The following is a 26,462-nucleotide window of genomic DNA, read 5'->3' on the forward strand; positions in this document are numbered from 1 at the left end:
TTAATCAGTTAATATAGGTCATTCTATTCTTTAACATTTCTGTAATATTCATAACTTGAAATAGGTAGATTAACTGAAGACCATAAAGTAAGCAATAAATCTGTCTGCCCCAGACTGGGAAAGACCAAATCACTGTGAAAACAGAAAAACACTAACTTGGTGATAAAGCTGATCATTTAACTGCTCTTCTGATGTGTTTCTGAGAGGGCTCGGAAATGTCATAGACTAACCTCTCAGCTGCTAATGGCTTTCATGTTTTACCATATTATCCCTAGAGAAGCCCATTTTTTTTCTTTTTTAAATTTAATTTTTATTAATTACAGTTTATTCACTTTGTATCCCCCCTGTAGCTTCCTCCCTCCTCCCCTCCCAGCCCCACCCCCCTTCACCCTTCTCTACCCATGCCCTTCCCCAAGTCCCCTGATAGGGGAGGTGAGAAGCCCATTTTTATTTTCTATGCCACTTTGAGAAAAACTGTAACGGAGAGGGGGAAAAATAGCTTAATATAGGATTTCTATTCATCCATTCATTCATTCATTCATTTATTTTTTTGTTTTGTTATTGTTCCTGAGTCACTTTTTTAAGAATGTAAAAGTGTGTGTATTCAAGTGCATTTGCCTGCTGTCTGTGGAGGTCAGGCAGGGAGTTGGCTCCTCTGGAGCTGGAGTTATAGACAGGTGTGAGCTGCCATGTGTGTGCTGGAAACTGAAGCTGGGTCCTCTGGAAGAGCAGCAAGGGCTCTTCACCACTGAGCCATCTCTCCAGACCTCTACTTATTTTCTGAAACAAACTCTAGACTATGTGAGGAACACAAAACTTTTGCCTTAGTCCTCAATTGGTAGTGGCCAGAAGTGCAGGAAGCACTGCACATGTATCCAAATTAAAAGCAAAAATTTCCTTAATACACACTTAGACAACATTACTGTACAGCTGAGGATCTTGTCACTTTTAAATCAGTCTTTCACCCTCAAAAAATTTCTCAAATCAAAATATAAAACTTAAAACTATCACAGGTCCTAAGATTTGTAAATAAGGGTTATAAGCAGGTTTCTACTATAGTATTAGCATATACCTTTACAGAATATTAGTCTGTCTCTAGATATCTCGCAGCTATCAATCAGAGATATAAAATGAGAACAGTCTTCCCTATAATGTAACTTATCTCTGATATCAAGTCAGGAAGGGTTAATGATGCAGTATCACAACAAATCTGGCAAGAAACTGAACACAGTGGCTGAAGGCTCAGAGTTAGAATTCTTACTACTCTTCCAGCAACTCTGGGTTCTGTTCCCAACACCCACATCATAGCTTAAAACCATCTGTAATTCTGGGTCCAAGGGATCTGATGTCCTCAGCTGACTCTGCAGGCACCAGACGTGCCGCGGTACATGTATGCACACAGAGGCAAAACACGTAAAATGAAAACTCTAAAAAAGAAAAGAGAAAACAAAACAAAACAAAAAACCCAACAGAAAAAGCGTAAAGACAGACGGTTTACGGAATGAATATCTAACATTACCTCACTTAGTAGCTTTGTTGCTGAGCTCCACTCTACCTCAGTCAATGGCTCAAGAGTGTTGCTGAACAGATCCGTCTCACAAGAAAGTGCTACAAGTAGAAAAGAAAAGATGAATGTCATAAGTATATTTAGTATAAGTTTTGCTAAAAATAAAAATGAGATTAATAAAGAATTCTGACCAGGTAAGCTCAAACTAACTTATATTCAACTATGAGTGCCAAGAACATGTCAACAATGGATGTGACCACTAATCATGTTATTGTGTGATTAAGACAGCTAGCTGGAATCTGTGATAAAATAAAGATCTTGAAACAATAGTGATAAAAATTACAAAGTGTGCATTTGAGGTTTGACCAGCATCAGTAGATTAAAATCTCCCTAAAAATGACTATAATGCGGGAGACATAACTTTGAAAGTCTTCTATATGTGATACAAAAGACAGTGTGAAAATTGGAATAAGCTTAGCTAGGTGTTATGTGAAGGCTATACCATCTTAACTAAACACAAGACAAAAAATAACCCCAAACTCCTGACATTTACACGGCAACTACAGTACATTGTTTTGGTTTTGACAGGGTCTTACTCTTACCCAGCCTGTCTCTGAATTCGTGGCAATCCTCCTGCCTTAGTCTCTCAAGTGCTGCTATTATAAACACGAGTCACTGCACTTGACTTATAACACATCATTCTTAAGACACTTAGGATTAACAGAATTTTACAAATGCTCACCATTGCAGTCAGAGTTGAAATATATACACTTTATTTAACCACATTTCTCATATTAGCGAAGGTAGAGTCTATTTATGGAGACATTTATAATTCAATGTAGTTTCATTCACAGAAGTACTCACATTCATCATTCTCTCCCAATCTCATTAGAGAATTTTCTCCCAAAAGAGTCACAGAAGTTTTACGAGCTCTTGTTGTTACATTTGTTGGGATTTTAAATTCATTTACATAGTTTGAATCCTTCATTTTGTTCATTTTGCCATAGCACCAAGTAACTCTTCGTTTCTTTTTAACCTTAAAAAAAAAATAACAAAAAGAAATCAAAATTACTTTACACAGACCTAAATGCAGACAAAATATAAAACAAGGAAACTAGTTGTTATTTTTTCCATTTTTTACTTATTTTAGACACCACAGTAAAAATCTTGGGTCTCTTTTCAGAGCTCAGTGGCAGAGTTCATATTCACCCTGCACAAGGCCCTGGCTTAAATTCCAGGAACCAAAACAAGAAAGAACTTTAAGAACCTTTAAGTGCTGATTCTAAAATTAAGCTTATCTGTCTCTTTCTACCCAGGCCCTGCCTCCTGTTATATCCAACAATCTACCCTGACTCACTGTCAAGCAGTTTTCATCCTCACACATAACTTAAGATCGCTCTTGTAAGTAAGACACTGCCTCACAGTCTCTACTGCCAAGGAAAAAACCCAAAGCAACTACAACCTGTGTAGTTTATCTCTCAATTACTTCCCGTATTTGTCCAATCTGCCCTCTGCCCTTCTACCAGAGCCATAGTTCTCAGGGACCAACTTAACTGATGCAGATAGCAGCTACACCTTTGTGGATTGCGCTTTTGACGTTACATACAAGGCTCTGTTGGATAACGCCATCTCCAAATTCCTCGAATCACTTTACTATGCCCTGGCCACTCTGCATTTTAAGGTCAAACTATGTTTATCATGTATTTGCCAAACGCTGAGCTTTTCGTCACGTAGGTTCTTCTTGAAGCCTTGTCCGTTGAGCTATTATTTCCTATTCATCGGTTAGTCAACCAACAGCTCTTGAACATCTATACATCTACCAGTGACTTACACAACACGCCTACTGATGATTTTATACACGACTTACATCAGGATTTTCCATAGAGAGGGCTGTCACACACACTCATGAGCCTGGACATCGAGCTATCCTTCAGGAAGGCCAACAGTTAGTAACTGATGGAACTGAGATTACAGTGCAGTTGGTCTGGCTACCTTCCTGACGAAGATAATCCCTCATGTGTACTGGACAACAGAAACCTACCCCAAAAAGTACACCTGCTGGAAGGTAGGCTTGATCTCTCCCTGTGCTGATTTATATCATAGTTCAGACAGTCTTTACTGGTACCCTCGACTTTTTAAGTTAGTAGCTCCTCAGGCAGAGAGGGGAGTGGCGTTATGCCTTACTGTATATGTCATGTGGCCATCGCTGTACATGACATATACAGACTGCTCTAGGTTTCTTAAGATCCATATCAATGGATAAAAAGTATTAACTCTTTTTCATCCCCCTGAGGGGCTTCTACACAGGGCTTCTCTGTGTAGCCTTGCCTGTCCTGGACTCGCTTTGTAGACCAGGCTGGCTTCGAATTTACGGTGATATGCCTGTGTCTGCCTCCCTGAGTGTTGGGATTAAGGCACACACCACTGCGGCTGGAGTAAAAAGTATGAGATGTTAAGCATGCAGAAAGGCCTATTCTGTTTTCTATTCCCCACATGCAGACTGCCATCTTGCAAATGTACCTTTAGCTCCTGCTGCAATGCAATAGAAGATGACGTCACCAGCATCCGCTTCAGGTTCTGAATTTTCTCATCCTGCACTTTCTGAAGCAAGTCTTTTTCATCCAGAAGCTGGGCCAGTTGATCCTTTTCCATTTCCTGTGCCCGGGTCTTTGTGTTTACCTAAGAAATATTGGGTTATGGTAACCATAAATGTAGCAAAATTAAGTCCTTGAAAGTAGCTTCAACAATAGAAAATTAGATGTGTACGTCATCTGAGAACTTTGATTTTATTGAAGATATTGTCAACACGCAGTTATCAAAGTCATTAGTTTCTCAAACTTAAGAGCTAAAGTATATACATTTCTTCCCATTATGATGCTGTATCTCATGTGAAGATATAAATAGAAAGAAAAGTCACAAAAGCTGAAATTTAACTGGCCGTTAAAGTAGAGATTTTCTCATTTCATTTGACATTTTTAGCTCATTTGTAAAACTTAATAAAATGAAAGATTGTACAAGATATGGAAGCATGATGATTAAAAAGAATGAAGTAGAGGGACAGGTTGATTACTATGCTTAGAGGATTAGCTACTGCCTTCAGGGTAGAGGAGGCATTCAGGAGAATGTGAAAATACACAAGGTAGCTTTAGGTCACTGTAGAGGCCACATACATAGACACATGGTCCCTCAACATAGCTCAATAATTCTGAGAAACTCAATTTTTTTTTTTTTTTTCCTAAGAACTCCCTCCTTCTGTTTTGGTTTTTGGAACAGATGTAGTCGAGGCTGGTCTAGAAATGACTACATAGCAAAGGGTAACCCTGAACTCCTTGATTTCCCCCTCCAGCTCCAAGGTGCTAATATTATAGGCATCTACCACTAGGCTCTCTGAGGTGCTGGAGACTGAACGAAGGGCTCTGTGTACGCCAGGCAGACTTCTACCAACCTAACAACACCCCCACCAGGCAGAAACAGATACTTCAGCTTATAGTAAATTTCTTTCATTGTTTCTGCAGAAGGATGCAGGCAAAGCACTTGCCTTCCGAATTCCATCTTAATTCCTAAAGTTAAACTTTTATGAACTGAATTATTTTAAGTTAAAATCTGCTTTAGCTTTTAAAAAAAAATTAAGTTGTAGCAATTTAGATATTCATAAATCTACCATCTCTAAGGTAGCTCTCCATTGCTCTATACTGGATCTCAGTCCTTTACCAAAATAAAAATCATACGTACCTCCTCTAATTGTTTCTTAAGATCGACGATTTCTTTTCTGTATCTTCTCAAAAGAGCTTCATCACTTGACACCTCATTAACATAAGGAGTATTCTTCATGTACTTGGCCGTGCTGGCAAACTGTGTGAAAGCATCAAAGTTAGGATGCTCAACACTAAAATAATTCCAATAATCAATTACACTTGTTTCTTTTGGTGGCGGGGGAAGCACTTCTGGCTGAAAGTATTAGCCCTGTCTTTTATCTTTATTCTGTATTTTTTTTTTTTGGCGGCGGCGGGGTGGGGGTGAGGGGCTGCAATGTGTATGTGGTGTGTTCACATGTGTAGGTATACATGTGTGCATGGAGGACAAGTGTTGTTGGATATCTTCCTAGATAGTTCCGCCTTCTTAACTGAGGCAGAACCTGGCGCTTGCTGATTTGGCTAGTCCAGCCAGCCTGCTTGTCCTGGGATTCCCCTGTCTTTGCCTCCCGAGCGCAGGGATTGTAGGAGAGCTGCTATGCCTGCCCAGCTTGAGTGCTGAGAATCTGAACTCTGGTCCTCACACTAGCCAAGGAAGTGCTTTGTCAATTGAGCCATCTCTCCAGCTCCTGGGATGCTATTCTTATTAGTTACGTTATTAATACAAGGTAATCATGTTGGAAGCCAGCATCATCTACTTTGTAAATTCTGTGAGGTGGGCAGTACCTTGACCCAGTATTCAAAAGCTATAATTTTTTTCCTTTCTAGACAGGAGCTTGTTATATGCCACCTTATATTGGCCCAAGACTTGATAAGTAGACTAAGCCAGCCTCAAACTCAGAGGAATTATCTTGTTTCTACTTTCCAAGAGCTGGAATTAGAGGCATACGTTATTACACCTGGCTTAATTTGTTTACTATTTTAGAAAGAGTGTTTTACGTTACCAAGGTTGGTCCATCTGCTTCACCTTCCTAAATACTGAGATTTGGGGCATGTGCCACCATGTCCAGCTTTAAAGCACTAAAGCATTTTTCCCACAACAGGGAAAAGTCAAGTCTGCGCATGTTATGCAGGCATTCTGCCAGAGCTGGATCCGCACCTGTGCAGCAGCAAAAGCAGTGGTGTGTGGCCGCTAACAACGCTGAATCCCTCACCAAGAAAGCTGGTTTTCCATTTCCCTTATTTTCTTTTTAAATAGAAAATGCAGGCCTGCAGCTCATATGCAGCCAACTGTTAGCAGAAATTTACCAAATGTTTGGATACACACACATTATATATTTTTGGATTCCTATTTGTGGCAAGCAACCATATAGTTCTTTTGTTATGAATGTAATAAATATAAAGTTTCTTGTTACCATGTATCAATAGAAAAAAAATTAGTTACTTAAAGAAAATATCAAATCATTTCAGCTACTGGGTGTGCCCAAAACTATAGAGATGGGATACATATTACCGTAGCCTTGGAAAATTAAATAAAGAATGCTGTTTACTAGACTGTACGTCAATTTTATAACAGGTATTACGTCAAAGACTTGTCATTTTGGTAGATAGTTTGTCTTCTTGAGGTTGGTCATTCCCTGCAGCGTGGCGAGATGAAAGCTACGCTCACCTGCAGCGTGGTCAGAGTCTCATCAAGGGATGCTGGGGTAATCGTGCAGATGATACGTGTCTTCGCGTTTCCTCCCAAGGAATTCTGAAGAATTCGTGTTAATTTGCTATCTCGGTAATTTATGAAACCACTTAGCAAGAAACAAGCATGGGAAGAAAAAGGTTGAGAATATATATAGAAATCTTTTCCTTGAAAAAAAAATGAACACTTAGTCATATATTTTTACAGGTTTTATAAGATTTAACAGGTTGTATAAGGCAGATGAAACTGCTAATTAAAAATATTTAAGGTAGGAAATACACTCAGGTTAGATTTATATGTATAAGAGGCTATGCTCATAAATCATGCAGGTGTATTAAAATGTCACAATGAAGCACATTATGTGTAATATATTAAAAAGAAAACCCAAAAAACCAAAAAAATTAAAAAGGGCTCGCTAGGATGGTGAGATGGCTCAGCGGTTAGAGGAACTCCGGGCAAAGGTCTGAAGACTTAGGTCAGAACCCTGGGATATACAATGTGACATGAGAGAAGTGATTCCCAAAAGCTGTCTTCTAACTCCCAATTGTGTAGGCAAAAATAAAAATAAAACAAAATGTGTGAAAAGGACTCTCTAAGCAAACACCTCAGGTCAGGATAGAGACACACCAAAATTCCAAAATCCTCACTACACTCCCATATTATTAGAAGCATATAAACATGTTAATCTGTACAGAGAAAGCAATATAGACTCTTTAAAAAAAAAGATTTATTTATTTATTTTACATGTATGAATGCTCTGTTTTCATGCACAGCAGAAGAAGGTGCCAGATCTCATTATAGATGGTTGTGAGCCACCATGTGGTTGCTAGGAATTGGATTCAGGACCTCTGGAAAAGCAGTCAGTGCTCTTAACCATTGAGCCATCTCTCCAGCCCCGAAATACAGACTATTAAGTGCTGAAACATAAATTACTTTGCACATCACGCGTGTACTGAAATGTCACACTGTATTTGTAAATATGTACAATAACACATCTCAAAGAAGCACACATGCTTATAAAAAAAGTTAGCTTACAGAAACTCAAAAAGTATAGAAGAAATCAATATGATTAATTTTGACTAAAGTATTACAATTTTCCATCTAATAAAAAAACAGTAAGTATATAAAACTTACCCAACCTGTTCATCACTAAGTCTCTTAATCACTTGTCCCAAAATAAATAAGCTCCGGTTTATATTACAGCCTTCCTTGAGACGCACACCTGAATTAAACGTGTAAAAATTAACCTCTGTACTAGATGAAGAGCTTGCCTGTAAGTTGTAACTCAGACATGACAGGGCCTGGTGTTAAATCTATGCTGTGGGCTTCACCCAAGCTCACTTTTAACACTAAGGAATTCTTTCTCTGCATGCCTACATATTTAATCAAGCAAAAATGTCATCCATCGCCTGAAAGAAAACTTCAAAAACAGTGACTAAGAGGGGGAAAACTGCCTGTTTCCCAAGGTCCTCTAACTTCTAAGTTCAAACCCACTTTTTATAAGCCTTTAAATAAAGGTAATCATGGACTTAAAACAAAACGTCAATAATTTTTCTTTTTAAACTGTTAATATGCTCACATGACTTAAAAGTTAAAAGGAAAATGCAAACCTTGAAAAGGCACATGCCCACCTACCCCAGTTCACAGTTCCTGTTCCTCACTAGAACACTTAAAATCATCCCTTTGTTTTCTCTTTGAGACATCACACACACACACACACACACACACACACCCCTTCTTTTCCCCTTCTATAGTCTATCCATGGTACTCTGTACGTTGCATTTTCTCTTCAAAATGTGTTTCAGAAAAAACTTCCCTACCTAGTTCCCAATCTAGCCCAGAATTCCAAACGTCGTACAACTACAGAAACTATCTGGCAAAATCATGCCGGCAAAGACTGGCCTTCTTCATTTTATATCATATAATTCCATTGTGCCTTTACCCCAGGTTAATTGCTTCACTGAAAGTTGAAAGTTCAGTTTCCTATGAACTGCACAAACACTGTGACAAATAAATCTGAACCAATGTTATTCCTGCTGCGTTAGCTACCAGCAGATATTGCTGCTCAGCCACCAGCTTAAAAGCAGCAGCATTTCTTGTTCTCACATCTGAGGATAGGCTGGCGTGGTGCATACTGAGCAGTCTGCTGGGTGGCTTCTCCAGTCAGGCTGTGGGGTACACCCTTCCTTGTGAGGTGCATGTTAGGAGTAGCAGCTTGAGTGAGCTTTGCATTGTGAACACCCCATCATTCCTTTCCATCAGGCTCTATTGCTCATTAGCTTTCCTCTTCAGTTTCTAGACTCTGGGTAGTAGGCAGTCATAGTCTCTCTCACTGTAGTCTGAATTTTAATTTCAAACACTTATTTTTCTTCTTTTTTTTGAGCCAGTATCTCCCTGTGGATCTCAGGCTAGCCTCAAACTTGTAGTCCTCCTAGCTTAGCCTCCCGAGTACTGGCGATTACAGGTATGGGACTCTAGCTCCTGGATTTCCCATTCTATTCTAGTGGGCTGACAATCCACTCAGGATTACACAAGTTTAATAACTGTAGCTCTATGTTTTACTAGCCTATGGAGCTGAATTTTTACTCACTGTCCTCAGTTTTTTCTCAGTCTTGCCAGTTTTCAATATTTCCACACCCATTTCAAAACACTGTATCTGGTTTAAACACAAAATGTACTCTTGATTTTATTAGCAATGTTTTAAATCTAGAATATACATATACTTAACATCTTTATAATTTTCGATCTTCACATTTAAGTGTGCTTTTTCATTATTTTAAGCCTTTACAACCTTTGAGTATCTTCCTACATAACACATTTTGAAATGATTTTGATTATTGTTCTTTTTCTTTTCCACACTAGTCATGGTCACTATGATCTTTTTTTATTTAATTATTTTTTATTACAATTTATTCACTTAGTATCCCAGCAGTAGCCTCCTTCCCCATCCTCTCCCAATTCCACTCTCCCTCCCTCTTCTCCTCCCATGCCCCTCCCTTAGTCCACTGATAGGGGAGGTCCTCCTCCCCTTCCATCTGACCCTAGGCTAGGGTCACTATGATATTTTTATTTATTTATTTTTATTAATCACAGTTTATTCACTTTGCATCCCCTCTACAGCTCCCCCCTTCCTTCCCTCCCAATCCCACCCTCCGTCTGGCTTCCCCACCTGTGCCCCTCCCCCAGTCCACTGATAAGGGAGGGCTTCCTCCCCTTTCTTCTGTTCCTAGTCTATCAGGTCTCATCAGAAGTGGCTGCATTGTCTTCCTCTGTGGCCTGGTAAAGCTACTTCCCCTTCAGGGGAACAAAGAGCAGGCCAATCAGTTCCTGTCAGAGACAGTCCCTGTTCTCATTACTACGGAACACACTTGGACACTGAACTGCCATGAACTACATCTGTGCAGGGGTTCTAGGTTATCTCCATGCATGGTCGTTGGTTGGAGTATCAGTCTTAGAAAAGACCCCTGTGCCCAGATTTTTTGGTTCTGTTGCTGTCCTTGTGGAGCTCCTGTCCTCTGAGGTCTTACTATCTCCCACTTTCATAAGATTCCCTGCACTCTGTCCGAAGAGTCACTATGATCTTTAATGGAGGGAAAGCTTTCTAAAATCTGGTGTCAAGGTAAGTAGTAAAGTGCAGAGTCAGCACGACAGACTTAGAAGGCTGCCCCTCACTGCCTTTCTTAATTTTCTAACTAATTAAAAGCTTGGATGTTTTCACAGTCCATCCCTGGCCTTCCCAGCTACACAGCCCTATCAACTGCATAATTGAATCTGTAAGTTGGTGCTGTAGCAGGTCAAAGCAATCACATTTGAATTTTATAATAAAGACTTTCATGTGGAAATCATTACATCATTAGTACTTTTAACATAATGGCCAGACATGAACAAGTTCTTATTACCTTCTGCTCCTGTCTGAGCAGCTCTTTCACTGCCAGCAAGATCAACCAAGTTCTGTAGGACAGAGGAAAATGTGTTTAGGAGGTATGACCACAAATACTAACCTTTAACTCAGTTAAGGACTATTTTAAGAACATGGGATGTTAAAATGTCCTCTCTGAATCCTTGTCTTTAGCCCTCTCTTTAGGCCTCCTTTTTTCCCCACTGAGCCACAATGGCCTCCTCGCCGTGTTCCTTCTTTCTTTATACAGACTTCGAGGTCGCCAAGGTGTGTCGCACACAGGACACACTACCAAGGAGAATGTGATTTTTGCAACCAAGCCTTTTTTGCTGCTCTTTCTTTTTACTCCTAATGTTTTAGCCCATCCTTACTCTGTATTCAAGAACCAAGGCAAACATGGTGTTCTCAATGGAGCTTTGCCATCTTTACCTATCTTCTTGCACACCTAGATGAATGCACCCTTAACTGTATGTCCAAGTTCTTCAGAAGTAAGACTTATTCTCACAGTACTTAATTTGCTGGGCTGGCCATGTGTGTACCACATACACTGCATGACAGCATCTTTAAAGCATTGGCCTCCCTTTCATTTCATAAGTAACACTGAAAAAGTGCATCTGTTACACTCTGGGCAGGGGGTGCTGGAGCAACAGCAGGGAGCCATGGGAATAAGCTCTGCTCTTACAAACCTTACATTCTACAGAGGAGGTCTGTGAGAAGAGGGGAGGGGGATACATAAATACAAGAGAAGATTTAAACAGGCAGCTGGAGAGGGGCAAAGCGGTGGGACACAATCTGTTCTCTGGAATAGGTGGCAGGGGAAGGCCTGCTCTTTAGGCCTGGATGTGAATGACAGAGAAGAGGGAGTCAGTTCTACAGATTTTAACAGATATAGTACTGTATATAAAGGTCAGCATAGTGGTTCACAAAGCAGACCCTTCAGAGAGTTCATTAATAACCCAGAAAGGATCTAGCCACTCATCTGTGGGCAGTAAAGGCAGGAGGAGTGCTTTGAGTTTCTTCCTGAATGAGGTTCAAGCTAGCCCAGACTATGCAGAGTTCTAGGCCGGCCTGTCCTAACAAGCCAAACGAAATATCTGCCAAACCCAAGAAAGGACACTGTGGCACCACCAGTGACCTGAAGTGACGATTGTCGATTGTCATAGGCAGGGGCATCTGTGAGCAAGACTAAGAAAGAACATGGGATTCCCTAAGTGCAAGAGAAACTGCTACAAAGCCTTATGCCTGAGAGTAATACAGAGTGACTCAACTTCCTAAAGGAACAAGAGTGGCTCTGCATGCAGAATGAATGAAGAGGCACCAAGAGCTGCAGTAGATGCCCAGGGCAGACACGGGAGCGCAGATGTGATGGGCGCAGTCTGGCCTAGGACAACAGAAGTACAAAAGACTTGTGACAAAGTGGCAGAGGAAAAGTCATCTTTATTTTCTCAGTCTCAGGGCCCAGCACTATGCTCACAATGTAGAAAAGACTATTTTTCTGAATGCCCTAAAAGAAAAGCTCCTTTTCTCTGTGGTGATTTTCAAGGCTTTATAAGTAATTATGTACTCCTGTTCTTAGGACCTAGCTCAATACTCTTCCTAGTTTTCCTCTTGCAGTGCCCACTACAGATTATTTAGATATGAAATACATGGAAGAGTGGAAATGAGGGCAGTGTGAGGGCATAATTAGAGTGGAAATGAATGTTGTATTCAAAGGCACTTTGAGATTGGAGCTCGTAGGGTCTTGGAAGGAAGTTAAGTGAGATCAGTTAAGAGTGGCTAGCTCTTATCCAGTGAAGGGACCTAACAGAACAGTATGTAGTGTTCTTAGCAATCTGTGATGCGCTGAAGAAAGGGGGACTGGAGTCACAGAGGCCAGGTGCTGGACCCCTGCAGTGAATTAACACACATAGTAATCTAGACGAGTGTAATATACACAGAAATGTACCGAGATGAAATTAGTAAAAACGGGACAACTATACAAAGGGAGCGACAGTAGAGCAGAGCTGGATTTAGATCTCCTCCCTTTGTGTAGGATGCTGCTTTTTTCCGGGAAAAAATTACAAAGAACACTTAACTGTGGAAAAAGGACAGGCTGTGGATACACTGAGAATTCCAATACGGGCAGTCCACGTTAATTCAGAAATCTTGATGAGAAAGGAAGACAGATTAGACCCAAGAAACCTTCACTGAAATAAAGCTTTCAAGTTCATCAACATAGAACTTGAAAAGCCACAGAACCCTCCAATTTTGACAGACAGCAAGGAAAAGACAATACTGACAGGCAGAGCTGAGCGATGCTGGAGTTACGTTCCCCAAGGCCAGAAGACAATCAGAAAACAGCCACCAAAGATCAAGGGGATGACTCCAAGAAGAAACACTTCTCTCCCAGAGGGAGACAGGCTCACAGGCTGGCCCAGGCAGTACCCTAAACCACACACATGACAAAGCAGCAAAGAACAAGCAAGATCAACAGGTTAAGAGTATTAAAACCAGGAGAAATACTAAAATCATACCGAAATATCACAAGTCAGGATTGGAATACAAAACACAGGTTAGGTAGAGGTTTGGTTATTAAGTTAAAGTATTAAAATCTATTAAAACAAATCATACATGTTTTCAGCAAAATAAGGTGAGGTTAGGACCAGATGTTTTGTCATCTGCTTTCTCAGAGCTTGGTAGTGCATGTCTATAATCTCAACATTTGAGAGGATGAGGCAGAAGAATTTTATGACTTTAAAGCCTTCCTGGGCTACACGGTTGATACCCTGATAATAAAAAAGAAGATAAATGGGAGTTTACTGATGTGGCAAAAAGCACTGTTTGCATAATGTCATATTCAGTGAATGTGGAATAAGCATAGGCTGTGCAAGGTGTTGGTTCTAAAAGATGAAGGTGATACCCCTTCTCTGTTTAAGAGATTTATAGTCTAAAATACTGCTCATGGGCCAGAAGCTGGAGTGGGGGAGGATTTCAGTGGTAGAATACTGCCTACCATGCACAAGGCCCTAAGGCTAGACAAATAAATACAGCACAAAATTCCCACCGTTTATAAACATGCTTTCTCAGTTACAAACAAGCAATAAAGATTTATGTTTTAACCATTCTACCTGTTTTTATTTTATCATACAATTCTAAATTACATTGGCTGGGATTTAAGAAACAATAACCAAACTCCAAGATCAGCTCTCCTCCGGTAAGAGAAACAAGGCTCTGGCTTTGTTGGTGGCTGGGAGGAGACTCAGCCCTGCAGCTCTGTAGTCATCACAAACAGGGGCAAAGGCGCTCCGACCCTTACAGCAGCCCATCTGCTAGCAGCCCAAGGCTACTCCCATGGCCTTAGACTGCCAACCACTGGCCTTTTCGCCCTACTTAGTACACAGGCCTTACTAAAGTCATCATCTGATAGCTGATTTTTCTGGGCCCACATTGAAAGCTATGGTTTATAAATACTCACCAGATGAGACACCTTGATAGATCCATCACAATTGGAAGATTCACCTTTCTCCCTGCTTTCCAAAATCTGGACAGAAAATGTAGCTTGTCAAAAATGAATAAATTCTTCTTTGGAAAGACCAAATATAGGGAGAAACACTTACGCACCATCCTAAAAATCGTATGGGAACGACTGCTTCTTTGGTTCATTTTGGTTATTCCATAATGTCTGTTCTCTGTAAAAATGAGTTACATCAATTACGTATATTAATTTAAAGCCAAGCAAAAACATCAGATTTTACTTTAGCTCAATGTAAACAGGTCAAACTTGAAGCCTATCTTGTTTTAGTTCAATAAAATATGTGACTTGATAGTTTGAATATGCATTTAAAAATACAGTAGTCTTACTTTCTCCCGTTGTGATCCATTTCAAAGCCATTTCTGCTGTATAAACCACTTCTTCTGTGAGATCAGCAACATAAACATTCCTCTGAAAACAGTTTAATTATAAAAAGATTAGAGAAAGAAAGTTTGCATTCAAAGTTACAATGTACTGGAGAGTTTGGGAAAGTAAAAAAAATGGAACCATTATTCTGTAGAAAAAAAACCCCAACTTATTCACGATTTTCTGGTAATACTAAACACACAAAATTTTTTTTACGTTATAAACTTTCTTTGTTTTAAAATTTATTTATTATGTATACAGTGTTCTGCCTACATATAACACCTGCACACCAGAAGAGAGCACCAAACCTTATTATAGATGGTTTTGAGCCACCATGTGGTTGCTGGGAATTGAACTCAGAACCTTTGAAAGAGCAGCTAGTGCTCTTAATCTCTGAGCCACCTCTCCAGGCCCGTTATAAACTTTCTTAAAACATTACACACCAAAATTAACCAGACCAACTCAGTGTACTTTCACACGCTTAGAACAGACATTTGGAACAGAACCTATTTTAAAGCTTATACTTTCTGTATCAACTACACTTAATGCCCTTAGTCACCTTAATTCATTAAGTTTTTAATAAATTCATACTATTGTTATATGGTCGTTTCATATATATAACTGGATTACTCTCACCCCCACCACTCTGACTGTCTTATTTCCCTCACATCACTATCAACCTCTATCATTGGTCCCAGGGCTGTCCCCAAAGTGACTTTTAGTTTGGTGACTCATTTGGTTAATTAGGGACATCTGTGTGGCTACTGGATCCACAAGAGAAGGCCAGGACTCCTCTCCCTGTAGCAGACACTCCAGCAGTGTGTATGGCCCCCACCCCACGCCACCTCCTGCCCTGAGTGACCGCTGATAAGCTCATTCTTGTGCTGACCCAGTGAAGTCACCCAGTTCTTTCACTCACATTGATGTCTTCCCGAATTATCAAAGGTTTCATTTTTTGGGCATTACAAAGTAAGTCTGTAATGGTTTCATTGTAGATCTCCATGTAAGACACCCGTAGGAGAAATTCTCTCTCAGGAAACTAGGAGAAAACAGCATGTGTGAAACATGAGAAAGCACCCATTTATAAACCAACACCGCAAGACACACACTGAGAGTAAAGAGACCAAGAAAACGTTATCCGTAAAGCCAACAGAACCCATAGGTGCATGTTGATAATAACTACAAAAGCAGTATTTCAGAAACAATGAAAACTGTTCCAGTGAAAAACAAAGCACCTAGTTTAATTGTCTAGACAAAACAAAACAAAACAAAACAAAAGCCCCAACAACAGATGCTTCTACCTTAATGAAAATGTGCATCTAAAACCAACCTAAGCCAACTAGTCTGTAGATTCTGCCTGCTGCTTTCCGTCTCTCTAACTAACATCTACTTTTTATTGTTCCTTAAGAGTCACTACTTACTAAACAAGGCTAATGTGGAACTAACCCTTCTGATAGGATCTCCTACTGCTTAGTCTACTTTTTGTTGGAAATTATACTGTGTCAGGGCTCAGTGGGGAAAAAAGATCAAAGATCATAAAACTTCAGGTTCTTTAAAGTGTGTGAACTAGTGCTATGCCTTTCTCCTTTTCCCATGAAAATCAGGAGATGAGTGTGAAGCTCCTTTTCCCTTTTGTTATGAGAGGAAAACACCAGTTGCTACTCAGCTGACACTACTTCACCTCCGTGTGCTGGGAAGACTGTTATTACCTTCTTAATCCTTTGGAAAATGTCATGAATGGCCCTGGGTATAACTCCCAAACAGTCTTCAGAACCCATCATAGTATGTGTTTTCCCTGATGCAGTTTGCCCATACGCAAATATAGTACCTGTAAAAACAAGCAAAATAAATAGATAAATAAGGAATACAATTGTAAAAATTAAAAAGAAAACCCATAGTAAGTAAAACTATTAATACTTATGGAATGGATATTGAAGGCCTAAGATGCTTCTGAAACACGAAGTGAATACAAACCATTGTAGCCTTGTATGGCAGAATTGATGATTGGTACTGCGATTTCTTCATACACGTTTACAGTGGTTTCATTACTATGAAAGACACGATCTAAAAAGAACACAGGAATGCAATCAAACTTATTAACTTCATTTTCAAAGAATTAATAATTACACAAAGACATAAACTGTCAGGATCTAGAATGGTGAACTTGTAGGACAATATTTCTTTAGTTTTTGTCTTTTTGGAAAACACTCTTCTCAAAGGGAAAATGCAATGGTCTTCACATAGAAAAAACACACCTGTCAACAGCCCTATGTATTTTCAAAGGCTGCAGGTGGGGTCTAGAGTCTGTTAGTACCAATTCTGATTATACTCTGTGGTGGTTTGAATAGGTATGGTCCCCATGGACTCATGTGTCTGAATGCAGCCCACAGGAATGGCCCTCTTAGGAGGTGTGGCCTTATTGGAGGGCATCCTGTGCTTAAGCTCCGCCCAATGTGGAATTGCTGCCTTCCAATCAGGATGCAGAACTCCAGGCACCTCCAGCACCATGTCTGCCTTCAGGCTGCCATGCTGATGACATGATGATAATGGACTAAACCTCTGAAACTATGCCAGCCACAATTAAATGGTTTCTACTTTAAGAGTTGCCTTTTTCGTGGTGTCTCTTCACAGCAATAAAAGGCTAACGAAGATAGACCCTCTAAATGTTGGCTCCCTGCCTCTACTGTGTAAGACAGGTACATTATCGTCTTTATAGAATTATTGTGAGCATATTAGTACTTAGGAAATGTGAGAGGTTATTAATTTTTGAAAAATTTTGTTTTTTAACATATCTTGTCTTTTAATAGCCTAGCTCAAGCTGAATCAGGAAAACTCCTAACCAAAAAATGTTACAGGAAACAATTACCTGCCCACTAAATTTAGGTATCTGCACCAATAAATTTGCCATTCTAGAATCTGATTCTTTTGCTTTTTAGTAAACTGAAAAAAACGTGACACTTTCCATGATGAAAAAGTTCATAGGGGGCAGGTTTTTAAAATAGAAAAATATGTTGGCAAAGAAACTCAATTGTTCATTCAGCTTATATCATAACCACACAGTTATTCTATAGGTAAAATGGGAAAACCAAGTACCATATAGAGGCTGTGCAGTCAGAATTTCAGATTAAGTAGAGTTGGTAGACTTTTTTTATTTTAAAACCATCAACCCCAGGCAGTAGATGAGTTCAAATCTTCTATATGCATATAGGAACACCAAAAAAAATGTAGAAGTAATTGCCTGGGTCTTTTTTTTTTGCATCATTATAGCTTCCAAATGATGACACAGAGACCTATTACATTTATTAATAAGCTTTAAAACACTAAGCTGGGATCGTCAGGACTATGGCTCTGCCTCCTTCCCTGAGGAGGCTTGCAGGACCCAAGGAACATTCAGGACTATCTGAGGCACAGCCAGTAGAGATGAGCAGCAGGCTGTTTCCTGAGCTCCATTGTCAGATCCAAGGCTCTGCCTGCCTCCCTGATCATCCCGCTAATACCAGGAACAACCAGATGGCTATAGGCCAGCATAAAAATACAATGAACAAAAGCCAGGGTAATAGGGCACCACCAGCAGTGATTCTACTATACCAGGTCCTGGATATCTTAACACAGCCAAAGCACAAGAAGATGACCTTAAATCCCAATCTTATAAAGACAATAGAGGCCTTTAAAGAGGAAATGAATAAACCCCTTAAAGAAACAGGAAAACACAATCAAACAGGTAAAGGAAATGATTAAAACTGTTCAAGACCTGGAAATGGAAATAGAAACAATAAAGAAAACACAAACTAAGGGACTCTTGGAGATGGAAAACCCAGGAAAGAGAACAGAAACTACAGACGCAAGTATCACTAACAGAATACAAAAGATGGAAGAGAATCTCAAGTGTAGAAGATAATGATTAAAGAAATTGATACATTGGTCAAAAAAAAAAAATGTTAAATCAAAAAAGTTCTTGACACAAAACATCCAGGAAATCTGGGACACAATAAAAAGACCAAACCTAAGAAGAAGACTCCTAGCGACAAGGCCCAGAAAATATTTTAAACAAAATCATAGAAGAAAAATTCCTCAACCTAAAGAAGGAGATGCCTAAACAAACATAGAAGCTTACAGAACACCAAATAGATTGGACCAGAAAGGAAAATCCTCCTGCCACATAATAATCAAAACACTAATTGTACAAAACAAATAAAGAATATTAAAAGTCACAAGAGGAAAAGGCAAAGTTACATATAAAGGCAGACCTATTAGAATTACACCTAACTTCTCAACAGAGACTCTAAAAGCCAGAAGGCCCTAGGCAGATATATTGCAGACACTAAGAGACCACAGATGTCAGCCCAGCCTACTACACCGAACAAAAATTTTAATCTCCATAGGTGGGGAAAGCAAGATATTCCATGACAAAAACCAAATTTAAACACAATCCGTCCACAAATCCAGCCCTACAGAAGATACTAGAAGGAAAACACCAACCCAAGGAGGCTAACTACACTCAGGAAAGCATAGAAAATAAATAATCCCACATCAGCAAAACCAAAAGGGAAGTGCACATGACTGTGTATGTGTGGTGCACGCACACACACACACACACACACACACACACACAGAGTCTACCACCACCACCATCAAAATAACAAAAATAAACAGTCATTGGTCATTAATATCTCTCAACATCAATGGACTCAACTCCCCAATAAGACAGAGGCTAAGAGAATGTGAAAACAGGATCCATCATTCTGCTGCATACTAGAAACACACCTCAAAAACAATGATAGACACTACCTCAGAATAAAAAGGGCTGGAAAAAGGTTTTCCATGCCAACAGACCAAAGAAGACAGCTGGTCTAGCCATTCTAATATCTAGTAAAATAGACTTTAAACTAAAATTAATTAAAAGAGATAGGGAAGGACACTTTCAGAAATTCAAGAATAAAGCCTAAACCACATAAAGATTCAACAAAAAAGAGAATTTCAGGCTAATTTCCCTTATGAATGCTGATGTAAAAATAATAAAATACTCGTAAACTAAATTCAAGAACACATCAAAACCATCATCTACCACAATCAAACAGGCTTTATTCCAGGGATACAGGGGTTGTTCAACAAATGAAAATCCATCAATGTAATCCACCATATAGACAAGCTGAAAAACAACAACAAAACAAACAAACAAACAAACCCCACATGATCATCTCATTAGATGCTGACAAAGCTTTTAACAAGATACAACTCTCCTTTATGTTAAAAGTCTTGGAGAGAGCAGAGATACAAAAATATAACTAAATACAATAAAGGCAATATACAATAAGCCAATAGCCAACATCAAATTAAATGGAGAGAAAATTAAAGCAATTTCACTAAAATCAGGGACAAGGCTGCCCACTCTCTCCATATGTAGATTCAATATAGTACTTGATGTTCTAGCTAGAGCATTAAAAAAACTAAAAAGATCAAAGGGATACAAATTGGAAAGGAAGAAGTCAAAGTATTGCTAGTCACAGATACGACTATGACTACGTATACGAAAGTAACCTCCAAAAAAATTCTACCAGAGAACTTCTACAGCTGATAAACACCTTCAGCAAAGTAGCTGGATACAAATTAACTAAAAAAAAAAAAAAAAAAAAAAAAAAGCCTAAACAAACAAACACACAGCAGAGCAATAGTAATAAAAACTGCATGGTATGGGCATAAAAACTGACAAGTTGATCAATAGAATTGAATCAAAGACCTAGAAATAAGCCCACGCACCTTTGGACACTTGATTTTTGACAAAGAAGCCAAAACCATACAATGGAAAAAGAAAGCATCTTCAACAAATGGTGCTGGTCTAACTGGATGTCTTCACGTAGAAGAATGCAAATAGATCTATATTTATCACCCTGAACAAAACAAGTTCAAGTGGATCGAAGATCTCAACATAAAACCAGACATACTAAATCTAATAGAAGAGAAAGTGAGAAAGAGCCTTGAATGCATTGGTACAGGAGAAAACTTCCTGAACAGAACACCAACAAGCTCAGGCACTAAGATCAACAATTAATAAATGGGACCTCATGAAACTGAAAAGCTTCTGTAAGGCAAAGGACCCCATAATAAGATAAAATGGCAGTATACAGAATGGAAAAAGATTTTTCACCAACTCCAACATATCTGACAGAAGGCTAATACCCAAAATATATAAAGAACTCAAGAAATTAAACACCAACAACCTAAACAATCCAATTAAAAAATGGGGCAAACAGAGCTAAACAGAGAATTCTCAACAGAGGAATCTGTAATGGCCGAGAAGCAGTTAAAGAAATGTTCAACATCCTTGGTCATCAGGGAAACGCAAATCAAAACGACTCTGAGATTCCATCTTACATTCATCAGCATGATTAAGATCAAAAACTCAAGTGACAGTGCTTGCTGGCAAGGATGTGGAGCAAGGAGAACACTTCTCCACTGCAGGTGGGAGTGCAAACTTGTATAACCACTGTGGAAATCAGGTTGGTGTTTTCTCAGAAAATCGGAAATAGTTCTACCTCAAGTCTGAACTATTCCACTCCTGGGAATATACCCAAAAAGATACGCCATACCACAAGGACACTTGCTCAGTTATGTTCACAGCAGCCTTATTTGTAATAGCCAGAAACTACAAACAATATAGATGTTACCCAACTGAAGAATGGATAAAGAAAATGTTGTACATTTACACAGTGGAATACTACTCAGCTATTAAAAACAAGGACATTATGAAATTTTTAGGCAAATGAATGGAACTAGAAAAGATCATGCTGAGTGAGGTAACCCAGACCCAGAAAGACAGGCATGGTATGCAGTCACCCAGAAGTGGATATTAGCCATAGAGTACAGGATAATGATGCCACAATCCATAGACCCAAAGAAGCTAAGTAACATGGAGGGCCCAAGGGAGGAAGCTTGAATCTCACTCAGGGGAAATAAAATGAGATACCAGAAGTGGATGGAGGTCAGGAATTGGGTGCGAGAGGGTGGGGAGGAGAATGGGGGTGGGATCAGATGGGGGGGTGTCTCAGAGAATGGAAATCGGTGGGGTGGGGGCATCTCCGGGACAGGGGAAGCTCCCAGGAGTCTTGGAGATGTCCCTTAGCTGAGACTCCTAGCACAGGGAGATACGCAGCCTGCAGTGGCCACCTCCTGTAGCCAGGTAGGACTCCCTGTGGAGGGAGGGGAGACACCAACCCACGCACAAAATCTTCCACCCAATATTTGTCCTGCCTGTAACACATGCAAGGATAAAGATGGAGCAGAGATTAAGGGAATGGCCAACCAATGACTGGTCAAACTTGAGACCCACACCACAGGAGAGAGCCAACTCTTGACACTATTAATGATACTCTGCTATGCCCACAGACAGCAGCCTAGCATAACTGTCTTCTGAGAGGCTTCATCCAGCAGCTACTGGAAACAGATGCAGAGACCCACAGCCAAATGATCGGCGGAGCTCAGGGAGTCTTGTGGAAGAGCGGGAGGAAGGGTTGAGGGAGTCTAAGGGGTCAAGGACATCATAAGAAAACCTACAGCGTTAACTAACCTTGGCCCATGGAGGCTCACAGAGACTGAACCATCAACCAAAGGGCAAGCATGGGCTGGACCTAGGGCCCCTACACATATGTAGCGGATGTGCAGCTTTTTCTCCCTTCTCTGAGAAGGGAAGGAAGGAATAGGAAGAGGGTGGCATGAAGATGAGGCTGGGAGGAAAGGAGAGAAGGGGCCTGTTATCAAGATCCAAACTGAATAAACAAAGTAATGAGATAAAGGACCAAAAAAAAAAAAAAGAGAAAGAAAACCGTATCAAATTGTGCTTCATTTTGCCATCAAATCTGAAAACCACACTATTGCCTGTTCAGCCTTTACTAACCAATCAGAGATGGAGAATAATTTTAAATATAGCCTGAGACAGGAGATTCTTCACCGAAACACCAAAACCAACGTTGGACTGCAACCAGATCTCTGGGCACAGAAATGCACAAGAACATCCTCCAAGAAAAACCTATAGAGTCGACATGCCTGGGGAGCCTTTAATCTTGGTTTTGTAATCTTTCAAACAGTTTTGCCTTAAAAAAAAAAAAGATACTAATATTATGAGATGGTTGTCTGTGGGGAACGAGGACTGTGCGACTGGAGAAACAGGCCTGCAAGAGGCTCACTACTCTCAATCAAGATCCTGCAGACCCACCTGCCAAGCTACATTCTTGAGTCCAGCGCCTGAAGGTACTGGTGCCTGGATGCCCAGAAGGGAAGAAGTGGACCCTGGGCTCGGGAAGGACAGTTGTTTGCTAGGAATCGTTTTATTTCCTATACTTCTCTGCTCCAAATGATGTCTTCCTAGTTTTAATATGAGATGACAACCTAGGGTCTGGGAAAATGGCTCAGAGTACTTTTTGCTGTTCAGGTTGGCCTTAAGCCCCTGGTCCCCCTGTCTTCAGAGGAGTGGAGGCCACCACTGCCTGGCTAGGAGCTAACTTTCGATGCCATCATAAACTTACCAAAATTGAAGGATCTACCCCCATCAGTCTGATAGATAGCGTTGTTGTCAGTTTTCCAGTAAATGTGGGTGTCTTCTCCAAGTTCTTCTTCTCTGGAGGAATAGAGCAGCACACTTCAGAACAATGTAAGTGAATCCCGGAGGTCACATCACGGGAAGGATAACTTAGAGCATTTCATGTGCTGAAGAATTATCTTAAAACACGGCAATAACACAGAGTCTACTTTGAAGGGTGAGGACTCGGCTCTCTGAATTGAAGCTCAAAGAGCTTCCCGTTCCCTAGGGAAGCCCTTCACTCCAGGTACCAGCATGGGAGAGGCAGTTCCAAGAGCGGCTCTGTTAGGATCCTTTTCTAGGGGGAGCCTGACTCCTCACATATGACACGGCTCTGCACAAAATTCATGCCTGAGAACCTTTGCAATAAAGTTACAAAAATCTGGGTGGTGGTGACACACGCCTTTAATCCCAGTACTAGGGAGGCAGAGGCAGGCAGATCTCTGTGAGTTGGAGGTGAGCCTGGTCTACAGTGAGTTCCAGTACAGCCAGGGCTACACAGTGAAACCCTGTCTCAAAACAAACAAAAAGTATATATATGTATATGTGTGTGTATATACCTCTTGCAACATGAAGTTTTCATTAAGTTTTAAGTAATATGATTATGTTATATTCATAGTTTTTGGGTTTTTTTTGAGACAGTGTCTCACTACTTAGCCTAGGCTGGTCTACAAGCCAGAGATAGACCTGCTTCTGCGGGGATTCTGTGTGTGCCAGCCTCCGCAAATCTCCTCAGTGCCACCTTCCTCTAAATTCCTATACGGACCAGGCACCGCATCAGTCAAGCAATCTGTAAGTTGGGTCTCTGACCCATCCATCAAGTAACCACCCATTCTTTCATTCGTGGGGAATGTCTGGATTTTCCTGACACCAGATGCCCCAACCAATCTGTCCCGTCTCTGAAGACCCAATGGGCTCTTCCAGCATTCTCCATACTTTTTCACGGTGCACTGGAATGGCTTGTTTCTGTAGGTGCTGTTCCAGTTTGCTTTCTGTTGCTGTGATAAATCATTCTGACCAAGAGCAAGTCGGAGAGGAAAACGTTTATATCAGCTTACACTTCCAGCACCGAAGGAAGTCGGTATAAACAAGAAAAGGCCACCAGGACATGCCCACAGGCCAATCTCATCGAGGTAATCCTCCACCTGAGACTCCCTCAGATGACGGACGCTGGGCTGTCAAGCTGACAGCTAAAGCTAACAAGGAAGACAACTTTCCCCAAGTTGGGGAAGGGACTTAAGTGCATGAAATTCCCAGTTTTGGGAATCTCACCTATTGACCTGCGGTTCAATACCAATTTCGCATCCAGCAAGAGAAAGGATTCGGCATCTCTAGCTGAAGGCCGGCCGGACGCTAGCTAGCAAGCCCAGCAGCCTTCATTTCCTCCTCCCTGCCTTTTCTTTCTGGCATTCGCAACCCTTCTCCACTTCTGAACCTTTTCTGTTCCCGTGCACCAGACGAGGACGGCAGGGTCGGGGAAACAGCGAGTCCTGCTCCCGGGCGTCAGGGGACCCGGTCCGCAGCCGAGGGGGCAGCGCTGCCACCCGGCTGCCGCCTACCTGCTGTTGAGCGGCCGCACCCGCACGCACACGGCCACCGCCGCCTCCTCCGCCATCCCGCTCGCTGCACCCAGGAAAACCCAACGCAGCCAGGAAGCCCAACGGCGCCCACCAGGGCCCTGCGCCGCCCCGCCTTTAAGTTTAAAATGTCCTCGGCGTCGCCGCTGATTGGGCCGCGAAGCGTCATGACGTCACGGGGCAGTCCACGGCAGCGCGGAGCGTGGGGGGGGCAGCGGTGAAGGGGAGGGAGGGGCGTGGCCACAGCTCCAGGGAAGGCTCGGAATGCCAGCCTCCTCCCTACCCACCGCCAGAGAGCTGGCAGTGTGCAGAGCCAAAGAATTACAGTCTATAAAAGGTAGACACCAAGCCGGGCGAGGTGGCGCACGCCTGGAATCCCTGCATTCTGGAGACTGAGGCAGGCGGATCTCCGTGAGTTCAAGGCCGGCCTGGTCTACATAGGCGAGCCTGTGTCAGCCAAGGCTACGCAGAGAAATCCTGTCTCGAAAACCCAACCAACCAAACCAAACCAAACCAAAGAAACCAAACTAACCAACCAACGAGCCAAAAAAAAAAAAAAAAAAAGCTCTTGTTTTGTTTTAAAGCCACCAGTGAGAACTCACTGTCCTTTCAGGAAAGGATGATTTTTGTTCTCTTCTGGAACTGCATCAATACGTTTTTTGTTTTCTTTCTTTAACTTTCGTTTCCCTTGACTATGAGCTCCAAAAGCCTGACTTAGGGAAGAGAATCATTGTGTTGAGCTGACAGTGCTCCACAACAGAGCATAGGCTAGCTAAGAAAATCTCAGTATTAGGCAAGCGATAACCCATTTCACGTTGTTGGTCAAGGTAGTCCAAGAGACTCCTAAAATAATAAAGCTAGACCTTAGGGAGGAGGCTTCCAGGTCAGAACCAGCTGGGATTTTCCAAGTCCTGACAAATCTGAGGTATGTGGTGTCTTCAGCAACCAGGTCTTACCCTTCAGCCTTAGGGAGGCAAACAAGCACAGCAGAAGATTGACCTGGGGAAGTCCCTTTCCTTCTACCATGTGGGTAGCAGGCATCCAACCCAGGTGGTCAGACTTGGCAGCAAGTGGCTTTACTCACTGAACCATTTTCTCTGCCCTGTTTTAGCTTTTTTTTTTTTTTTAAGTGGGAAAATATGACTTAGATGAAGGGAAGGAGCCTATGGAGGGGAAGAATGGTTATGCAATTAAAGGCTCAGAGAGAAAGAAGGGATTTTTCAGAGCGTAAGGTGAGCTTCATAGCTGTGCTTATGATTGTTGTCACAGTCTTAGCTATCGTTACGTAGCAGGCAGCGTTTACTGAAGATTGACTATATTCCATTACATGCTCTGGGTCCTTATCAAACTGTTATCTCACTTACCAAAGCTGTTCATTAAGAGATATTCATTAGAAGGAAAAAAGGAGGGACTAAGAGGGTAACTGAGGAAGTGGATTTGATAGAAGGACATAATAGGCAGGTATGAAAATGTCATAACAAAACGAATCGCTTGTACAATTAACACACGCTAATGGAAAAAGAGGTGTTGCTTGATGGTTCAAGGCCAACATGGGCATTTTAGTCAGTCTCAAAATAAAACCTGAAAAGGGGGCTGGAGCTGAGGATCCTGCATCATTATGTTCAATCCCTAACAGTGCAAATATATATATATACAAATATATAGTATAATATATATGTACTCATTGAGAATATGTATATGAATATTAT

At 41.0% G+C, this 26,462-nt stretch overlaps 1 protein-coding gene across 1 annotated transcript in view; it reads right to left on the reverse strand.

Moving 5' to 3' along the window:
• Nucleotides 1–24,855, reverse strand: part of Cenpe (centromere protein E) — a 71,044-nt gene extending 46,189 nt beyond the window's left edge. Inside the window, exons 1-15 of the mRNA XM_021653620.2 lie at nucleotides 24,736–24,855; nucleotides 23,124–23,215; nucleotides 16,579–16,668; nucleotides 16,314–16,432; nucleotides 15,524–15,643; nucleotides 14,568–14,649; nucleotides 14,328–14,395; nucleotides 14,182–14,247; nucleotides 10,729–10,780; nucleotides 7,964–8,051; nucleotides 6,809–6,938; nucleotides 5,240–5,359; nucleotides 4,028–4,186; nucleotides 2,372–2,543; nucleotides 1,520–1,608 (exon numbers count right to left, since the gene is read on the reverse strand). Coding sequence (XP_021509295.1) covers nucleotides 1,520–1,608; nucleotides 2,372–2,543; nucleotides 4,028–4,186; nucleotides 5,240–5,359; nucleotides 6,809–6,938; nucleotides 7,964–8,051; nucleotides 10,729–10,780; nucleotides 14,182–14,247; nucleotides 14,328–14,395; nucleotides 14,568–14,649; nucleotides 15,524–15,643; nucleotides 16,314–16,432; nucleotides 16,579–16,668; nucleotides 23,124–23,215; nucleotides 24,736–24,791 — 1,503 coding nt within the window. The 5' untranslated portion in view covers nucleotides 24,792–24,855. The remainder of the gene's footprint in view (nucleotides 1–1,519; nucleotides 1,609–2,371; nucleotides 2,544–4,027; nucleotides 4,187–5,239; nucleotides 5,360–6,808; nucleotides 6,939–7,963; nucleotides 8,052–10,728; nucleotides 10,781–14,181; nucleotides 14,248–14,327; nucleotides 14,396–14,567; nucleotides 14,650–15,523; nucleotides 15,644–16,313; nucleotides 16,433–16,578; nucleotides 16,669–23,123; nucleotides 23,216–24,735) is intronic.
• Between the last annotated feature and the right edge of the window lie 1,607 nt (nucleotides 24,856–26,462).

The sequence above is a fragment of the Meriones unguiculatus genome, chromosome 10 (assembly GCF_030254825.1).
Source record: "Meriones unguiculatus strain TT.TT164.6M chromosome 10, Bangor_MerUng_6.1, whole genome shotgun sequence".
In the NCBI taxonomy this organism is placed as follows: domain Eukaryota; kingdom Metazoa; phylum Chordata; class Mammalia; order Rodentia; family Muridae; genus Meriones; species Meriones unguiculatus.